At 40.3% G+C, this 21,242-nt stretch overlaps 2 protein-coding genes across 4 annotated transcripts in view; one reads left to right on the top strand and one right to left on the bottom strand.

The window, feature by feature from the left end:
- Positions 1-12,389, bottom strand: part of NUFIP1 (nuclear FMR1 interacting protein 1) — a 53,781-nt gene extending 41,392 nt beyond the window's left edge. The window contains exons 1-5 of the mRNA XM_036753676.1: positions 12,032-12,389; positions 9,637-9,722; positions 7,799-7,897; positions 6,169-6,231; positions 5,612-5,688 (exon numbers count right to left, since the gene is read on the bottom strand). Of these exons, the coding sequence (XP_036609571.1) occupies positions 5,612-5,688; positions 6,169-6,231; positions 7,799-7,897; positions 9,637-9,722; positions 12,032-12,305 (599 nt within the window). The 5' untranslated portion in view covers positions 12,306-12,389. The remainder of the gene's footprint in view (positions 1-5,611; positions 5,689-6,168; positions 6,232-7,798; positions 7,898-9,636; positions 9,723-12,031) is intronic.
- A 101-nt stretch (positions 12,390-12,490) lies between these two features.
- GPALPP1 (GPALPP motifs containing 1) overlaps positions 12,491-21,242 on the top strand; it is a 41,587-nt gene continuing 32,835 nt past the window's right edge. For 2 of the 3 annotated variants that reach the window (XM_036756847.1, XM_036756846.1), the window contains exons 1-2: positions 12,494-12,679; positions 18,231-18,372. In XM_036756847.1, coding sequence (XP_036612742.1) covers positions 12,595-12,679; positions 18,231-18,372 — 227 coding nt within the window. In that variant the 5' untranslated portion in view covers positions 12,494-12,594. Of the gene's footprint in view, positions 12,680-18,230; positions 18,373-21,242 lie in introns of all 3 variants that reach the window. The other variant, XM_036756845.1, reaches the window with a different exon arrangement.

Genomic DNA, 21,242 nt, shown 5'->3' with positions numbered 1-21,242 from the left:
GAGATAATAAAGACACACAAGTGAAGAAATAAACCATCCTCAAGTATCACATGAGTGTTACCAACAGTAAGTATGATATTCCTGCTCCCGTGTTCCTGTAGAATACCCACTCACTCTTAAAGGCCATCTCAAACTCCATCTCTTTCCGGAAACCTTCCCAAATGTCTTCCTCCACCTATCACCCCCTCAATGGTGCCCTTCTTCTCCTTTCAGGCTCTAATATGCTGTTTTGTGATTCTTCAATCATGCAATATTGTAAGTTCCTGACAGGCAAGGATTTTATCTTATCTAATTTACATATTTCTCTAGGGCCCCTTGGGCATACAAGAGGCACTCAATAAATGGTTGCTGTGTTTAACTGAACTGAGGCTATTTAAAACAGACTGCACAAATAAGATGTGAAGAAAATGTTACAACTTTGTCATTATTGTATAATGATTCAATTTCTGAATCTGAAGTAATAACTCAATAAAATCAAGAACATAACTTGGAGCAAGGGTATCTCGGCCAGAGCAAAAGCAAAAATAAGATATTGTTTTATGTTATCCCTGTTATACTACTGTACGGTTCTGTTGACACCAGTTACCCTAGACTTCCATTGGCCTATGTGGTAGATGCTAAAGATCTTGGAGCCGAATGTGTTGTTAATATATTGTTAATGCAATTCGAAGATCTTTCCCATCCATCGATAGGCCTATGTGACCTGCTTGAGTCACATGGAAGCCTAAGTCACATGAAGCCTGTGGTGGGAGAGCTTGCTGAATGGGTGGAACAGAACTAAGAGGAAGTTGGTCAGAGCTGGGAGAGAGAATTAAAAGAGAGAATCAGAGAAACCACATTTTGCCAAAAGATAACACAAACAATGAATTAATATCAAAACTTCTTAACAGTAAGTTTTTCTGATAAAGGCCCCATTTAAGTCAAATTTATAAAAATAAGAGTCATAACCAATTGATAAATGGTCAAAAGATATGAAAGGCAGTTTTCAGAAGAAGAAATCAAAGTTATCTATAATCATATGAAAAAATGCTATTGACTAAAGAAATGCAAAGTGAAACAACTCTGAGGTATGACCTCCGAGGGACTGGCAAAGGCTTCTTATAAGAGATGGGATTTTAACTGGAACTTAAGGAAAGGCAGCAGACAAAATGAGGAGGGAGATCATTCTACTCGTGGGGGACAGCCAGAGAAAATGCCCAGAGCCAAGCAGAAGAGTCTGGTGTGTGGAACAGCCAGGCAATCAATGTTACTGGATTGAAGAATATGTTTTGGGGAGAAAGGTATAAAGAGGGTTGTAAAAAGTCGATGGGGGCCCCAGGTATGAAGGGCTTTGAATGTCAAACACAGCATTAGATTAGCTAACATGATAGAGAAGGAAAATGATAAATGCTGGAGAGGATGGGGAAAAATAGGTACACTCGTGCACTGTTGGTGGAGTTGTGAACTGGTCTTGAGAACATTCTTGAGAACAATCTGGAACTATACCCAAAGGGCTATTAAACTGTGCATGCCACATGTGGCCTCAAGACCAAAGGTTTCCCACCCCTGATTAACAACATATCACGCAATAAGTTTAAAAAGGATACTTGACTTAAATATAAAAAGATTACATTATTTTAAAAATAAGAGGAAAACAATGGAGATATCTTTCACAGGGGAAGAATTCTTCAACAAGAAATAGAGGAAAACATACAAGGTAAAACAAAATGTTGATCACATGAAATTTTTAAGTTTTTGTACAAATGGCAGCTAGGATAAGGAAAAAAGTAAAACTAGTGATTGGGAAAAATACCTCTCTCTCTTTTTTTCCTCTTTCTCCCCCGCCCCCTCACCCTCCATAGATATGCATATGCATATGCATAGCTAAGATATACAGAAAATTAACCCAAATGTATTAGACCAAAAGCCATCCCCCAGTGGATAAGTGGTCAAAGGATAGGAACAAACACGTCGACAAAAAAAATAATTTAACTCTACACTATTAACAATTTTAAAAACTGCCACAAATCTCTACAATCAAATAAACCACAATCAGAACAACTCTAGGATTTCACCTCAAACCCAGAAAATTGGCAAAGATGACAAAAGATGAAAACTGTCCAATGTGGAGGAACTGTGGGAGGCCAGGCCCACTAATATAGTGTTGGTGGAACTGTGAATTGATCTCACAATTCTGGAACACAATTTGGAATTGATTTTAAAAAGTGACTAAGATATCCAAAATCTTTTGGCCCTGATATCCTACGGATAGGCATACACCTCAAGGAGGTCAAAGAAAGAAAGGTCTCATATCACTCAATCAACAATCATTCTTAAGCACGTGTCAGGGGCCAAGCATTATGCTATGCACTGGAGGTACAAAGACGGAAGGAAAAGTCCCTGTCCTCCAGAATCCTATATTCTGTAGGAGAAACAACAGGCACATGCACAGGTACATGCGAGATAACCTTGTGAGTGGGGGAGGAGCTGGGGAACCAGGAAAAGTCTCAATTAGAGGGGCATTATGAAGGAAACCAAGGATTCTAAGAGGGCTGTCTTTCCAGACATGGGAGACAGCCCCTGCAAAGACATGGAGGCAAGAGATGAAGTGTCTTCTGTGAGGAATAGCAAGAAAGCCAGGTTTTCTGGACTGCAGACTGGAAAGATAAGTTTTGAAGAGCTTTAAATGCCAAGATTTTCTATTTGGTAACAGAGAATCACTGAATCTTGTTACACTGGAAGGAGCAGGGAACATTGTCAGAGTGTGTCATGGAGGTAAACAAGATCAATCAGTCAGTAATTAGATGCCTACTATGTGCCAGGTACAGTGCTAAGTTCTGGAGACATAAAAAGAGGCAAAAGACAGCTCCTGCCCTCAGGGAGCTTACACTCTAATGGTGGAGGCAACATACAAACACATACATACAGACAAGCTATATACAGGATAAATAGGGAAAAAATCAAGAGAAGGTACTAGAATTAAGAGGGATTAGGAAAGGCTTTCTATAGAAGATGGGATTTTCATTGGGACTTAAAAGAAGCCACGGAAGGCAGTAAACATCAGGAGGGAGATCATTCCATGCATGAGGGACAGCCAGAGAAAATGCCCAGAGCCCAGAGATGGAGGGTCTTGTTAGCAGAACAGCCAGGAGGCCAGTGTGACTGGACAGAAGAGCATGTTTTGGGGAGGAAAGTATAAGAAGACTGGAAAGGCAAAGGGGAACTCGGTTATGAAGTGCTTTAAATGCCAAAGACAGCATTTTATATTAGATCCTGGAGGTGATAGGGAGCCACTGGAGAGTGAGTAAATATTCTATTTGGTAAGATGGTTTTAGTAGCTGAATGGAGGATGGACTGGAGTAGGGAGAGACTAGAGGCTACAAATCCCCCAGCAGGTTACTGCAGTAGTCCTGCTGTGAAATGATGTGGGGGGAGGGAGCCTGCACCAGCACAAAGGTGAAATCAAATCAGATTAAAAAATCCAATAGTGGAGAGGGTACTGAGTTTCAAGCGAGGAAGACTTAGCATGAATCCCCCATACGCAGGCTTGCCACAACAGTCTCCCTAATGCCCTGAGCTTTTATATACTGTCATGAATGACTATTATGATGCTGATACTGATGGTGCTTCAAGGATTTTCACCAGACTAACCAAAATAAGACCACCTCACTTTCTCATGCTTTCTAGCCTACTCTCATTAATTTGTGATGACTTTATCCACTTCCCCCTGCATTCGCTCCATGGTCCGGCTGGCCAGCATCTCCCACATCTTTCCTGAGAGCAGCCCTTAAAATCCCACCCCTTCAGCTAAATAAACTGTGACACCTACCTAATGGACTACGACTGCACCGTAAGGACCAATGACAATGAAAAACTCAGAGAAACATGGGAATAAGCACTTATGCAAAGAAAACCAGGAAAACAATATATACAATGACTACAGCAGTTATAAGGACTCAAACCAAAACTGAAGGCTGTGGTGTTATAATGTCTGAAGTTGACCCTGAAAAGAGGAAAGAAAATGCAGCTCTCTCCATTCACTGCAGAGATGGAAGCATATGGGTACAGGATCCTGTGTCTACTATCAGCAGGTCAATAACATGGTGGCTGACTTCGTTGCCGTTTTTTTCTCTTTCTTTTAAAAGCCTTACACAAGAGATGAACATTGTAAACTCTCTTCACCATCAAACATCACAAAAATATAATGGACTTATCTAAATGGACAGGAGAAACCTGGGTGTCAATGTAGACAACAACTCTCAATCAGCAGTGTGCAGTTGCTCACTGTAGCAAAAGTCAAAATCAATAAAAGACAGTACAATTCCTAGAGCTTCAACCTGACCTATTCCAACGATATGATGGCAGAGAATAGAAAACAGATAAAGGAAAAGAGATCAATACAGACTACCAACATTTCCTACAGACTTTAAACATAAAGTAATCACTACACACAACAAGGAGTCAAGAGAGCTCCAAAATGAACTTAGCCAACAAACACCTCATCTCTTTGCCAAACAGAGACACAGAAGCCAAGGATGATACTGGTTTAGAATATAAAGAAAGTATGGGGAAAAAATTTAAGGCATTAGACACTAAGAAAATCCTATTAAGACATTACATGTATAGACTCAAAGACTCAAAACTAAAAAAGGCATCTGACATCATCTAGTCTAACTCTCTCATTTTCTAGACAAAAGGTTAAATTATCTGCCTGAGGTTACACCACTGACTACAGGGTCAAGACCGATCCCAGGTTTCTAACTCCTAGTCTAATAGTCTATCCAATCCACAAAAGTAATGTATTTCATTATCTCATAAATACACAAGAAGCACCCTGCTATAAGAGATATATTTAATGATCTTAAAGTAGAAGAAAGACATCCTGTTATAATAGGAAAAGTGATGAGCTTGAAATCAGATTTTAATCTGAGCACATGCTCTGATCTGAGGTATCACTTTGGGGAACGTACTGAAACCTTTGGTTTTTTCACCTACAAAATGGAGGTGAGAATATTTACATTACCTACCTGGCAAGTTGTTGTGATGAAATATCACTGTAAACCTAAAAATGCTATATAAATATAGGAGAAGTACTAATATTACTACCAGTAATAGAAATAATATAATTATTTTCTATTCTAATATATTTCTATTACTAATTTCTATTCTAATATATTTCTATTTTAATATATATTATACACATTCTAATATATTATTTCTATTACTAGTAATAGAAATAATATGATTATTTCATTTATTTGTGATTATCCACTTCCCCCTGTATATGCTCCGTTGGCCAGTAATAAAATAGTAATAGAAATAATAGAAATGGAAATAATAGGTAGTAATAGAAATAATAAAATATAAAGTACATTAAATCATTCCCCCTCCCAAATCTAGGAAATTTACATAATAGTTGTAATAAAAGCTATGGATCCAGTCTCCCAATCTTAGCCACTCTAATCTTCTGACTGATATTTTATTCAGTTAATTACTTGTCCTTCTTCTCTAGGATCAAACTTCCTGGGTGCTAAAAATGGTGTATTAGGAGCAATAAGTCCAGGGAACTCATCAATTTGAAGCACCTGGCCTTAACAGCAACATACTTAACCATTTCTGAGTTCTTACTCACTTTCTCCTCTCTTCCCTCCACTTTTCAATCTCCTCTGGAGTATCTAATTTTATCCGCTTGGCACCAGGAGCATGCATCTAAGAGGGAAAAGAATATTTCCAGTGTCAAAATGAGTCTAACTTTAATTACTGGGAATTTGATTAGAGCACATGGGAGCAATGGGGACTTCACATAGAAAACCAAGTTCAGCACCCGCCATGGCAATAAAGCTACCAAATGAGCAGCTTTTCGTCATTTTCACATGGTGATTTCCCCTAATGAGTTGTTTTGAGTCATGATTAATCCAGTACTGCCCTTCAGGGCAGAGAGACCTTGATAGTAATGAGGTTCCACCAGATCACTTTAACGATGTCATATAAATCTGTTATATCACTGACGAACATTAAGCATCCTATGCATCTTCTTAATTTGACAATGAGAGTAGCTGAAGGGATAACAAGACTTAAAAATTAAGTATAACTAAGATCCATCCTATGCCATAATTACTGTAGAACTGGCAAACAACCAAAGAACAGAGGTTGCCAAATCTGAGCATAAACCTAAAAGTGATAACTTACATTTTTCCAGTGAATCTGAACAATCTTCTCATGAGCGCTAAAACTGCAACCATCAACCGAGCACTGAAGTAATTCAAAAAAAAAAACAAAACATTATTCACTACTTTTCATACAAAATGTATCCTGCCACAACACAGATAATGCCTGAATCCAACATGTTCTTATAGTCAATTAAGCTTTTTGAGGTAAAGCTTTGTTACCTCTCAATTTTTAATCAAGGACAGAAGAAATACCACTACAGAGCAGAGAGATATGCAGAAAGGGATTCATATATTGAAAATGGAGATCGAATGTAGTAACAGGTTCCCCTCACTTCTTGAGTGCCAGGATCATCTCAAAAGGAAAGTTAAAAAAAAAACAAACCATTCTCAATGAGGTCTAACCACTCTTAAGAGTCAAAAGGCAAGGCTTAAAGCACTCCTGTCTAAAATAACTAAGATTTTTCTTTGCCTTCTCATACATGGTGATATGGTTAGTTTGAGGATTCATCTACTAAAGTACCTTGGGTGCAGGGGTCACACATAAGATTACATGATAACCTCATGGTTACACTGTAGGTGGGATACAGGCTCATAGCAAATCACCCAATGGGTGCCTGTAATAGTAATGTAAACGGGAAGATCTTTCCCATTCATTAATAGGCCCATGTGACCACATGAAGCCTATGGTGGTAGGAGCTTGCTGAATGAGTGGAGCAAGAAGAATAGAGCAGAGCTGAGATGAAGTTGGTCAGAGCTATCAGAGCTGGGGAGGAGAAAGCAGGCAGAGGAACTAGTGAGTGAGTGAGGGAGGAATTTCACTTGAGGGTGTTCATTTGTGGGAAGGGCCTAACAGGGGGAAGGCTTGGGGATGGCAATGCCCCCTGCATTGCTAATGTGCATAGACTTCTTTGTTGGGATGATGGATTTGGCTTTCTGGTCTTTAAATAAATATTTTGGTTCTGTCTTCCATGTGGAGAGTCTGTTCTATTTTGTGATTCAGAACTACGCTGCCACATTCATAGCCACGATGCTGTGAATATCGCATTGGCACTACAGTGCCCTCTGTAATACCACTAACAATTTTTTTTATGGTTTAAGCAAAGTCAAGGCCCGCCTTGGCATGGGGAAAGAATGTACCAAAGAGCATGACAGAGCCTGATGACTGCGAAAGGGAACGGGAAGGGTCACCCCACTCCAAGGCGTTTTGGGCATGGAGTAGAATAGAACAGCTAGCTAATGACAACAATAGATGGCATTCGTGGAATGCTTTCAGTTTTACAAAGCGTTTTACATGCTATCTCATTTGACCTTCACAAAAACCCTGGAACAGCATGTGTATACGAACAGCTGGATTCTTTTTAAAAAGACAAAACAACAACAATAAAAAGGCCACACCTAAGTTTCTCACCTATTGACTACCACCCGCCTGGTCCCTAAAGAAATGAGACTCCCCAAAACAGGGTATGGCCCCAGAGCAGGCTATCAATCTGTCAAACCTTGTGACGGCTCAATATCAGACTACCCTGCAGACTACGCTGCATTTATCCAAGTTACCAATCTTATGGAAATGAAATTTGGAATTGCTAAGAGATACAAAAGGAGAGAGAACTATTTTGAAAATTAGGGATCAATCAGAAAAGAAAACTTACTGTTCTATGCTGGGAGATGTGCTCATCATATTTTTCTTGATTTTTAAAGCCACGATCACAAGTATCACAGTAATGGGTATAAACTGGTTCTTTATTTTTCTGTCAGCAAAAAACAATGCAATCATTTTTACATATTTATCACTCCTTAAAGAGAAAACCTCTAATAAGCAGCCACCAAAATAATTTTAATATCAGAACATGAATGACAACTAGAAAATAAAGAACTAGAAAAATTATTTTAAGAGCTATTAACATTAGAAAATGTTCGTTTTTTCCTACCATAGTACTCTCCTGCCCAAAACTAACTTGTATTTATTTTGTCTATATTGTCTATATATTTGTATACACACGTTGTGTCTCTTGTTAAGGTGTAAGCCCCCTGAGGACAGGAACTATCTCATGTTTTCTTTGTATCCCTGGAACCTGGCACAGTGCCTTATATATAGTAGATGCTCAATAAGTAATAAATTCTAAACATGGTTAGAATTCTGAAGAAGATACACTAGAATTCTGAGGGAAATATGCTATGGAAAAAGATAAACCTTAAAACCTATAAATTCATTAAAATAAAGAAATTTTATTCATTTAAATAAAATGATTATTTTTAAACAGTCATGAAAAATACACATTGGACCCTTGTAAGAGGTCTAAAAAAAATTACTTTCAGTTTAATGGAAGTCAGTTAGATGGTAATGCAGAAGTCTATCAGCACCCAGCCCACTATGAGTGCTATAATCACATTAAAATGTCTCCTGCCCTTCTGTTCCTTAGTTCTGATTTATAATCTATGGTTCTTGGAGGAGACAAGTATTACAGGCAGATGTCTCTGTTCATTTAGATAAATAGGGACACAAAGGAAAAAGACAGAATGCTATCAGCAAAATGAAACAGTAATGCAGGTTAAATTAAATTTTGTGTATATAGCACAAGGTTGCATTATTAATGTATCTCAGACAATTTAATACTAAAAAGAAAAACTGAGGTGAGAAAATGAATGTTTCCTCCTTTCTTTGCAAGAATTCCACTGTGCAACAACCTAGAGGGAAAGAGAGACAAAAATGGAGCAAGTACAGATTTGGACTAAACCCAGGATTTCATTAATAAAGGGAATGCCATTGAAGAAGCTTCCTTCTAACAATGAAGGTAAGCAAATATTCTGCCTGGTGAGTGCCCAAGATCATAATGTATCAAAGAAGGGACTTCACTCCTGATCTTCCAGATTCAAATGTCACCTTCCCATCCACTAACCCAAAACAAAATGAATCTCTGAATGCAGGTTAATTGCTTTCAAATTTTACCATTCTATAATTAAATTAAAAAGAGATTACATAACTAAAACCTTAAAAAAAGATTTTCAATAGCTCAAAGGTAGAATTGTTACAAATACATTTAGTATTTATAATAAATTCAAAACTTATACAGCATTTGTATAACATTTTAATGTAATTTTATTTTATATGGAAATTTTCAAATTAATATTATGAAAGTTGTACACAGGAACCAGTACACAACTAATTCCTAATTTGAAAGCTTCTGTTTAATGTTAGCCCAAGAATATGGTCTATAGATTAGATAGAATGGACTCTTTCCATTACATTTACTATAGGAGCTTGTAAAAAAAAAAATTTTTAATAAACCCCCTCCCGCAACTTCCCCTCCCCACCCCCCACCCCGCCCTGACACACATACACCCCAACATGGTCTGATCAACATTTACTTAGTGTCTAGAGAAGAAACACCACCACAGTAGGAAGAAACTCATTCTACATGAGAGAAACAAAAACAAAAACCTTACACAGGCAACAAAGAGCCTATCTCTAAAGACTTCTTTTTAATACCTTTTGTTTCTGTTTTCCATTTTGGTGATTTTTGAAATTTCGATTTGATCTATCACGGTTTTTCTTGGGGAAATGATAGTTTCTGCCTATAAAACAAAATGAGAACCACAGTTACTTATAATTATTTTTAAATTACACATCACAGGGTATTTGTCAAGAAGCAGATATAGTAGAGAAACTACACATAGCAGAAATACACAACTATTCCTCCTTTAGGAGAATATAAGTTAGGTGAGATGGCATTTCCACGAAAAAAAGCAGATTCAAACCACTGGTTGACCTGTGCTTAACATGCAGATTTTTGACCCATCCACTCCTCATCCTCTGAGATTCTTGTTCATGTCCTTCTAGAAATCCTCTGAAGATCTACCTGACACACCTTCCTCTGAGTCTTTGTCTTCCAGAGATACCAGAGCAGCCCACGGTCAGCTGTCCAGCTGTTAAACATCACTCCTCTACATTATGCTTCATCTGCTTTTCCAATCACACACTTCTTTGATGATCTTTTCATGACAATTCTTGTACACAAGACACCATCAGTAACATGGTACAACCAACTCTACCATACAACTGAGCAAAGCCCTTTTAAGTCACCAGCAATTTTGATTCTTCTGAGTAACAAGAGTGACATATATAAATGATGTTATTTCATGGTTTGCCATCCTATAACATAACAAAAGACTATTAGTGGTTTCTAAGGCAATGAATTGCTTGAGTTCAATGAAAACAGTGTAATTTATCAAATGTGTCCCAATCTGCTCATCTTTCTCCTGTTTAATGCTAGGATCAGCCCCTTATGCGTCTGCAGTGCCCATCCAAGATTGATGTGTTTAATTTCCATAATACTAGCTAATAGGTATCCTTCACGCATACTTAGCTATCGTTTCATAAAGTCAGAATTGCTCAATCTAATAAATGATGAGCATTAGGAAAAATATCTCCAGGTTTTAATGCCTAACTACCACACAGGGTGATTGTGAAGAAAAGGCTCTGCAAACTTTAAAGGACTGGGAGTTATTTTTATCATTACTAAGTATTAGATTTCAACCTGATTTGTCTTCAAATGGAAGCAGCTGACAGTAGATAGAATACTAAGCCTAGAATCAGGAAGAGCTGAGTTCAAGTCCAGCTTCAGACACTTATTGGCTATGTAACCCAGGGCAAGTAACTTAACTTCTAGTTAAGTTGACTTAACTTTCATTTCAAGTCACTGAAATGAAAAGGACCATATGAGAATGTAGTCAGTGACTAAAGTGAGACACTGCATTCTTGGTGGATTTCCATTATCAGTGCTGTAATTTTAGCTTGTATAAGAGGATTCCATGATTTTTCAAAATAGATAATCCTACATATAAATTGCCTTCTGCCGTGATGACATCACCCTGCATCCTCTTTATTCTAAGAAATTTTGTTAAATCAGAACAGTTCTGTGCAATATCTAAGCCTACTTTACTGTTATTCTTGCTATCGCATTAACTGCCTAACTCTTCCAACTCTAATGTACCATTTAAAATCTGATCCCATAAATTTTATGCCCAGTAAGAGCTGTTGAATGAAAGGTCTATATTAAGCACTCAAGATTTAATAAGAAGAATGGAATGGTGGATATTATTTGAATTTACATCTTCTGTTATCTATTATCAGGCCTGCACAACCTGCGGCCCTCGGGCCACTTACAGCATGTCAAAAGATTTCGGGTAGCCCTCGAAAAATGTAGAGGAAAAAACCTTTTTATGTAAAAATAAACCCTTTGTGAAGCAGCACAGTGCACACCGGATTGGGAGTCCAAGAACTTGGATTCAAATCCCATTTACTAAACTTACTAGTTCTATCACCTGTGACAAGATATACTTTCCTCATGTCTAAAATGAGAGGGTTGCATTAGTTAGAGAGAACTAGGTAGGGCAGTGGATAGAGCTTGGAACCAAGAAGACTAGAGATCAAATCTGGCTGCAGACACCAGTTGCGTGACCCAAGGTGAGTCACTTAATTTTGCCTCAGTTTCCACAACTGTAAAATGGAGATAATAACAGCATCTACCTTCCAGGGCTCAAAGAGAATAAAATGTGTAAAGTGTTTGGCCCTGCGTAGACGCCATAAAAATGCTTATTTCGTCCCCTCCCCCAGATGGCCTCTGAAATCCCTTCTGGTCCTAACGCGTAAACTGATCGAACAAATCCCCTCCCCGATCCCACCACCAATTAATCCAAAAATTGGGAGAGGTGAGTAGAGCAGCAGTGAGAAGTTTCCAAGTTAATAAAACACGCAGGAGACTGGGGGTAGGGTGAGGATGGAGGGCGGAAGCCGACTGAATTCTCGGGGTTGGGGAGGGGGGCAGAATAGGGAATGCACGTAAGAAATAACATTCCTGGGAAGGTAAAAGCAGCCGGCTTACCTGGCTGTTGGTACCAGTGTCCCTGCTGAGGGTCGAAGCCGTCGTAGCCTGGAGCCGGCGCCCAGGACCAGTCCCGCGCCGGCTGGAAGTCCCAGGAGTTCTCGGATGAGGCGGGGAGGTGAGGAGGAGGCAGGTGAGGCGGCGGAATGGACGGTGGGGGCGGCGGAGGAGGAAGCACCCAGGATTTCCAGTCCGCAGACTGATCAGACTCAAACTCCGGAAGCGTTAGCACGGGGGGCGGCCCGGGCGGAGAGTACCAACCGAACGGGTCCATGATACCAGGAGATAATTCTCACCGGGAAACTCAGACAGGCACCTCGCAGGCAGCCCGCAGCACGTGGGCTAACCTCGGAGGCGGTGACATTATATGTCACTTCCGCTCCACCAGTAAACACACTTCGGGACCGATGGCTTGTCGTGACGTCACTTCCAGGCGCCGGAAAAACTCTCTCCGGAGTTTTTCCCAAATTGGAACACCGAGAGGGACGTGCGCGTGCGTGTTGTGTGGGCTGTGTGTGTGTACCACTACCCGAGCAGGGAAGCCGGGCTGCCCTCGGGCCGCGATGGCTAGGGACCTGATCGGCCCTGCGCTGCCCCCGGGCTTCAACGCCCGAGGGACTGCGGAGGAAGAGCCGGACCTGAGTCCCGGTAAGCTAGGAGGGCCATCCCTCCTTAGTCGAGGCCAGCCCCGGCGTCTCTGGGGGTGGCGAGGCCCGCTGTGTGCCGGGCTCCTGGCGGGGGCCTGGGAAGACCCTGGGAAAATGACCCTGGCCCTGCCCTCGTGGGGCTTCTCTCCTACCCAGGGGAGGCAGAAGCACGAGAAACAAGGGCAAGGTCGGGAAATTCAGAGTAGTTTTGTGGAGAGGTTCAGGAAGGTCCTGTTATGCCGAGCTGGGCTTTGAGGGATGCTGCTGGAGGGGGGAGCTTGGGGGAAAGGGCGAGGAGGGAGAACATTCCAGGCATCATCATCATCCTCATAGCATTTGTATAAAGGTTTGCAGATACGATCTCCTTCGATCCTCGCAGCCATGCTAGCTAGAGCAATAGGACAAGAAAAAGAAACTAAAGGAATAGGAATAGACAGAAAGGAAACAAAACTATCATTCTTTGCAGACGATATAATGCTATACTTAGAGAATCAACTAAAAAAAGTAGTTGAAACAGTCATTTATCTGATTCTCACACAGCAGCTTTGGAAGGTGGGTGCTGTTATGATCCTTATTTTACAGGTAGGGAAACTGAGGCAGGCAGGTTAAGTGACTTACCCAGGATCACACACACACACACACACACACATCCGATTTGAAGTCGGTCTCCCCGACTCTGGTTTCTGCACTCTATCTAGCTACCTGCATAACGGACCCCTTGTTAAAGACAAGAAGGCAGAGGCCTGCAGGGACCAGCAAGGAAGCCAATTTAGTTGGAAAAGAGCATGTGTCATCCTGGAAAGGAAGACTAAGAGTTAGGTGGTGAAGTTATTTGTCAATCAAAAAGCCTTTGAGGCAGCAGGTAGATGGCACAGTGAATAGTTCTGGGCATGGAATTGGGAAGTTCTGACTTCAAATTCTACTTGCGGTCATACACTGGGCAAATCACTTAACCTCTGTCAGCCTTGATTTCATCTGTGAAATGGGGATAATAATAAATAACAAAGATATTTCCACATTCCATTCAGATATATTACAAAGCAAGGAGTAGGCCTACATACATGGAAAATATACTTCATCACATGATACTATTTTTCCTGGGAGGTGAGGGTTGGGATTGGGAAATCCATATAAAAGAATAAGTGAAGGAAAGGAAAAAAAAGTAAAGAAGTCTTAATTTTTTTTTAAAGACAAAAATGTGACGAATTTGAACTTCTAAAATTAAATTATCAGTTCATTTTGTGTCTGTCCTGCAGAGACTGTTTTTAGGAAATTGGCTTATTTATATCTTGAACAGATTGCTTAACTCTCTGAACCAATTAATAACGAAAATGCATGCTGAAAAGAGAAAAAAAAAATTGCTACAGAGAAGAAAAAAAAAGAGAAGTATGATATGCTTTTAGTAAAGAAAATTCAATGGCTCCCCATTACCTCCAGGATAAAATATGTACAGCCCATAAGAATATGAACTCCTTGATGGCGGGGACGAGGGACCTTGTTTTTGCTCTTTTTTGCATCTCCAGCCCTTAGCACAGTGCCTCACACATAGTATTTATTAATAACAACTAAGAATAGCTAGCACTTATACAGCTTTTTAAGGTTTTCAAATTGCTTTGCAAACATCTCATTTTATCCTCTTAGATGAGGTCTTTCCACTTATCCCCCAACTGTTAGTGCCTTCCCTCAGAAATTACATTGCATATTTTTATGTATTATTTTGTATATATTTATACATGTATACATTTTCCCTCTTATAGAATATGAGCTCCCTGAGGACAGGGACTGTTACATTTTTATCTTTTTACTCCTTGCACTAGCACAATGCCTGGCACATAGCATAAAATAAATGCTTATTAATTGACTAGGTATAAAGGATTATTAGTCAAATTCATTCACATAACAGACACTTAATAAATTGTGTTAATACCTCGGTTTGATAGCACTAAGCATTATGGGGAATACAAAAAAAGAGTTTAGAAAGCCTCCCTACTCCCAGCAATTTTAGGATCTTTTTATAGAGTGATCACCGCATTTTGGACATCTGCCCTAATAGTGGTAGCACCATAGCTCTGGTTTAGATGCTGTCCAGTCCTTCCACCCCTCACATATCTCTTTGGCAATCACTCTTGCTTTGGCTGCATTTCTCTTCTGATCTCTACCCTATGGTTCACTAGTTCACCTCTGCAGGGTCTTCTGCCAGAAACCAAACCTAGATTGTGTCCACCATCCATCTCCTTCACTCCTACTCAGCTACTCCGATACTACTATTCACAGTCCTGCTAAAGAGAGCTGTGGGAAGTCCACTACGGATTTGTTATCTATTTCAACTGGGACCTCACTGTGCCATGGAATCTATTTACTCTTGTCTAATTGACTCTGTCCCACTCCTCACAACAGTAACTTCAATCCTCTTACTGCAAACACCTCAGCCTCCCCTTCGTGTACTCTGTGGTATAATCATACCAACCTTCTTGCTCTTCCTTATACAGCACACTGTCTGTGCTGACTGTACCCCATACCTGAAATACACAGCCTTCGGACTTCCAGGTCTTAGAATTTTCCTTCAAATCAGCTCAAGTGCTGTGGAGCTTTTCCTGATTCTCTCTTCCAGCTGCTACTGCGTCCCTCTCACCCCCTCATCACATTATCTTGTCCTTATTTTGTGCTTACGTGTATACCTCTTCCCCCACAGAATGTAAGCTTCTGCAGGGCAGTGACTTTTATTTTTGCTTTGCCTCTTCAGAACTTAGCAGATGCCTAGCACAAAGAAGTCATTTAATGAGTGCTGGTTGTTTGATCAGGTGTAAAAGGTTGTTAGTCTTTGCTGTTCCTTCCTAAGTGTGGAAACTTTGAGACAAATGATTGATTGCAATGAAGCTGCTATTTCTGGAAGTCTTGGCCTTGACTTTTCTTTATCATTTTTACTTCCCGAAAACCTAGCAAAGTGTTTTGTACTCAATACGCGCCTAGTAAATGTTACTGGAAGAGTGATAAATTAATGAGTTTTAGAGCTGTGAAAAGGGAAACTTTCTGTAAAAAAATATAAATAAACTAAAGCTAGCAAGCATAGTTTACTCAAATCAACCGGTCCCGTTATTGACTGTCTCATAGCATGGTGCTGTCCTATTCTATGATTCTTATTTCCTTTGATGCATATCATGTGCTGATTTCATACTTCAGTATCACTCTAATTTTTTTTGTAGTACCATATGCTATTTCTTGAGTATTATGCTCATCTTTTGAAAGTAGTTCACAGTAGCACAAATTTAAAATAGTTTTACAGTCACTATCACTATACAACTGCTGCAAATGAAATTATTCTCCACCCTGTACCACTTCCTAAAAATAACTTTTTTCATATTTAATACAGTCATTCATTTTGCAACATCCATTGCATGGCTGTACAGCAGAACTAGTTATATTAAAATCCTTCCCAAACCCAAGTGAGAGGCAGAAAGCTGGCCTCCAGACCACGGAAACCTTCATTCCCTCCTCACCGTTGCCACATCCTGGCTGTGTGCCTCTTGGCGCATCACTTAACTCCTCAGTACTCTAGGCAACTCTGTGACTATGAATTTCAGAGAAAGCGGTAACCTGCTTGGCTAAAGGAAGTTCTTTGGGCACTGCCTCTGCCAGTGAAATGACAAGTCAAGGCACAATCCGAGTACCTGTACTGTACCAACCAGTTTAGAATTAGCCTGTTTCGTTGAGATCCTAGGAGATAGCAAAGCCAGAATACTGCTGACAAGTGGTGCCTAGAGACATTGTTATCGTTCAGTCATTCAGTCATGACTCTTCTCGACCCCATGGACCACACCTGCCCTTGGGGTTTTCACGGCAAAGATATTGATTGGAATATTTTGTCATTTCCTTTTCCACTGAATCCAGTGATCCTTTTGTCTGGCAATCAGAGGTTAAGTGACTTTCCTGAGGTCACATACCTAGGAACTGTCTCAGGCTGAATTTGAATTCTGGTCTTCCTGACTCCAGGCCCAATGCTCTATCCACTGAGCCATCAGCTGCCTCACCGAGAGGCATAGTGTGTTTCAGTATTGTGTTATAAGTGAGAAGGGGAAAGGAAAGTAAGAAAAAAAGGCAAAAAAGACCTTTCTGCTTAAAACTTTAAAATCAAGAACAAAGAGAGAAAGGAGGGACCATTCCTGAGAGTGAGAGAAGAACATGCCAAAGTAGCATTCTGATTGAAACAGAATCCCCATTCTGGGGATAATCTCCATTCATCCTGGCTGGTGGTGCCATTCTTTGTTTACAAGGTAAACGAAAAATCAGAGGTGCATTAAGAACATGAACTCTATAAACTAGGGGAAAAATTTATCCCAATTTTATAGACTCAGAAAACCTAGGCAACAAAAAATCAAGTATCTTTCCAAATAATTCAGTCTAAAATAATTTGATTCTTAGTCTTCCACTATATAGCAGTTATTTCTAGGCATTTTCCAAAGTATGGTATTGATCAAACGTTTATTAAATGCCTACTATGTGCAAAGAACGTGCTAAGTGCTGGGAATATAAAGGTGAAAGACAACCCAGTAAATTCCTAGAGGAATTTGCAATCTACTGAATTCTAGGATAGATTCTAAAACAACTTGTTCTGTTTAATGACAAAAGAACCTTAAGGGAAATTCCATCAAATTACTGAAGTTACTAAAGCAGATAAGCTTTCAAGTTCATTGTGTTAAGTATTTAGTGAGAAATAGGACTTAAGTAGATTGCAATATATTGTCAGTGATGGATTTGTGAACACGCAAAAATGAGGAAAGATACAGATGAAAAGAAAGACTGATCAGTCAGAGAAAAGGAAAACAGATGGATAATCTGAATATTGCATTGAAAGCTGCAAAATATTCACAGACTTAAAAGAAGGTCTCCCATACTTTGGAAAGATCATTGATTACTTCTGGGATTTGTGATTTTTGTCAGTGTATTTCCTTCACTGATGCTGATTATAACCCCTGTATTACTTTGTAGAAGAACTGATTTGACCACAAATTCATTCCTTTTTAGCCAACCTGGTGATAAGCGTCCTGGAATCAGCTGGGGTTGTCCTTGAACAGCCTCATCTCACAGCCCTTAATTCAAGGTTTTCCCTAGTTGAGCCTGTCAGAGTTTACACTCCTCTGGCATAGTTTTGGAACATCAGGTCATCTATATACACTATAAACATCAGAGGAAGGTGTTAGTGAAGGGTCCTTCTGTAAGGGACCTCGTCGAAGGGTTTAAGGAAGACAAAAACGGGAACCATGCAGAATGAGAGGGGGTTGGATCTGCCCTTGTGGAGGGTATGCCCACATGGAGGAAATCACATATTCATCACAGTATAACTACTCCTGGGTGCTAAGAATACAAAAGGATGTCGTTCCTTTTCTGAGGATACATGCTGAATGTGTATATATGATAGTAAACAATACCAGATAGTATCTGTGAGTGCCAAAGTGAATGGTAGACAGTAAGCAGTGTGGGAATGCATGGGAGAGCTTGTAGTGGTTAGGAAAACTTTCCTGAAGGTTACAGCATCCCTAGCAAATCTTCTTTAGTCGCAGGACCAGCACTGCCCCCTGACTACAAGAGCAGTAGTTCAGACTCATCATCCAGTGATGAAGACAGTGACTCTCCTTTGCCACACCAAGGGGGAAAGGAAGATTCTGAAGAGGAGTATGACACGGGTCCAACCCCAAGGTCAGTCATTTTGGTCATAAGTCATTGTTTAAACCTTCCCCATAGGATTGTCTGTAGTACAACAGTTGAATGTATAGAGACATCTGGGAAAAGGACCTTTCATCTGAATTTATGTATGCCAAAAGGTAGAAACTATTTCATCTGACATCTAATGATAACATTAATTGAATCTATTAAAGGGAAATTAATTTAAGCATAATGTGGAGCTATTGTGTTTCAACCAGTTGTCTTTTATTTATGGACTTGTCTTAGAGATATTTTGCAGACATCTATCCTAACCAGATCCAAAAAATATCTGTCTAGAAGTTTGTAATATATATTTATTTGGTTGAACCTAGGATTTTTCCTTCTAAGACAGAACATCTCTTTAAATCCAGCCTTTCCAAATATACATACCCTGTTTTGTACACATTGCTCTATTTTGCTTCTCCTTTGGAGAAGGATTTATATCTATTTCCCTATACCACTTTTCTATTACCAGCTTGCTAACTTTAGTCTCTTCCTGAAGCCACCCTAAAACTAAGCTGTTGTTTTCATTCATTCACCCAAAGGCATGACTAGTCAGTCATTCCTTAGACCATTCGAACACCTGAAACTGTGCTGTCTGTGAGATCTTGATCTCTGCCCTGCCCCCTTCCTAACTTCCTGTCTTTTTCCTAGCTCTCACAACTTGACTTCTTCTGAACCAGTTCTTCACTCCTATCTCAGTGTGCACTCCCTTGCTGTCACATGTTGTCAGTGATGATCTCTGTCTTGGCTTTATTTCCCACCTTTGTGAGCTTGAAAGAAACATTAGCCATTTCCATGAGAGTCTGCCCTTTGTTCTTGTCTCCCTTCCTGCTTGTCCTGTTACTGCACTTTACCTCCCCAACCCAGGGTGGCCCTCACTGTCTGCTTCTTTGCCTCTATTCCAAAGCACTTCTGCAAGGACTCAGCAAAGTTTGCTGACTTAGTCCATAATAAATTCATGGTGTCTGATGTCCCTCACTTTCCCTGGCCCCTGCACAGCACTCATTTTATTAATTTCTGACTGGCTACATATCATGTTCTCCACAGGAGCTGTTCCAAACCTCCTTCTCTGTATTCAGGTCTCCAGTTCACCTTCATTTCCCTTCCCCTCCCCCCCGCCATCACTATTCCCTGTCTCTCAGAAAATGATCTTACTTCATACCAAGAAAATGGACACTGACAGTTGTGAATACCTTCATCTTCTGTCCAACATGGCTCACAACTTCTCATCCATGCTCTCTTTGCTCCAGTATCCATTCTGAAGTTGCCCCTTTCCTTGTTCATCCCTCCACTTTTGCCCTTGATCTCATCTCTCCTGCCTCCTCTTAGACTCTGATCAATCCCCTTCTCTTTTCTTCTGTCAGCCATGTCTTTCCTGCTGCCTGCAAGTATATGAAAGCCCCGCCACCCCAAAAAAGGCATTCCTGTCATCCCCTCAAACTTCTGGAAAAAGTAGCCTGTACTTACTTCCTCTGTTTCCTCACTGCCCATTCAGTTCCTCCACTCTTACTGCTAATCTCACAGCTGTTGAAACTGATCCTGCCAGTATCCCTAGTGACCCAATTGCCAAATCTAATGGGCTATTCTTAGTCCTTGTCCTCTGTGACCACATTGACCACCACTCTTCAGCTTGATAATTTCCTCTCTCCTTGGGTTCCCTGACACTGCTCTCTCCTGGTTCTTTTACTACCCGTCTGACTATCTCTTCTTTCTTTTGGTGGTTCATCATCATGTACCTAAATAGAGTTAATCACCACCCTCCCATCCCCCCTCCAAGCTCTGGCCTTGGTCCTCTTTTTTTTCTGTAAATTCAATTCAGCAGACATTTAGTAAGTGCCTAATTTTGTGCCCAGAACTATGGTAGCTACTGGGGTACAAAGACAAAAATAAAACAGTTGCTTCTCTTAAGGAGCTTACATTCTACTGATGGGGGAAACAACACGTACGCAGGTGAGTAAATACAAAATGTATTCAAAATAAAAACAAAGCAGTTTGGGGAGTGAGGATTGTGGAGTTATACTCTCACCCTCGACAGTCTCTTTCACCCCCATCACTTCAGTTATGGAGGAAATGCCTTACAGGTCTCTATATCTAGTCTTCGTTTCTCCCTTCACAGTTCTCTAGCTGTTGGCTGAACTTCTCAACTGTAATGCTCCATTGGAATCACAGACTGAACATTATCATCTGAAATCATCTGATCTTGTTTACTAATGCTGGTTTCCCTGTTTCTCTTGTTAGCACTAACATCTTCCTAGGCTGGAAACCTTGATGTTAGTTTTGACTTTAGTCGTGGTTAATTCTGCCTCCGTGACATGTCATGTAAACTCCTTCTTCTTTGTTTGCTTTGCCACTACCTTAGGTCTATCCCTTATCACCGCTCCTCTGGACTCTTTAATACCTCAGCAACTAGTATGCCTCCCTCCATTCTTTCCTTTCACTAACTTATTCTTGCAAACATAGCTTGCAAAATAATCTTTCTAGTAAATGGGTCTGGCCATATTACTCTCTTGCTGAAAAACATTCAGAGGCTCCCTGTTGCTTCTGCTTCTGGGATAAACTACAAATTCCTTAACCTTGCATTTAATGCTTTCCACAGTCTGGTTCAGCATTATTTCAGACTAGGCTCCCTGCCACATTCTGTATTCCAGCCCAGGTTGGCTGCTGTCTGGTCCCTATGGTCTGCTACCTCAGTACGTTCTTGCACCCTGTGACTGCAGTGCCCTTTTGATTAATCCCTGCCTGTTGAGATCCTTCTCTTCAAGGTCCAGCTCAGGTACAAGCTCCTCCAGAAAGCTTTCTCTAATCCTCTTACATGAAAATAACCTCTCATCAAATTTCCCTAAGACTCTTAGCATAAATCT

Source organism: Trichosurus vulpecula, chromosome 4 (assembly GCF_011100635.1).
Source record: "Trichosurus vulpecula isolate mTriVul1 chromosome 4, mTriVul1.pri, whole genome shotgun sequence".
Lineage (NCBI taxonomy): Eukaryota > Metazoa > Chordata > Mammalia > Diprotodontia > Phalangeridae > Trichosurus > Trichosurus vulpecula.
Note: the sequence above shows the minus strand (reverse complement) of the source record. Positions and strands in the feature narration are given on the sequence as shown.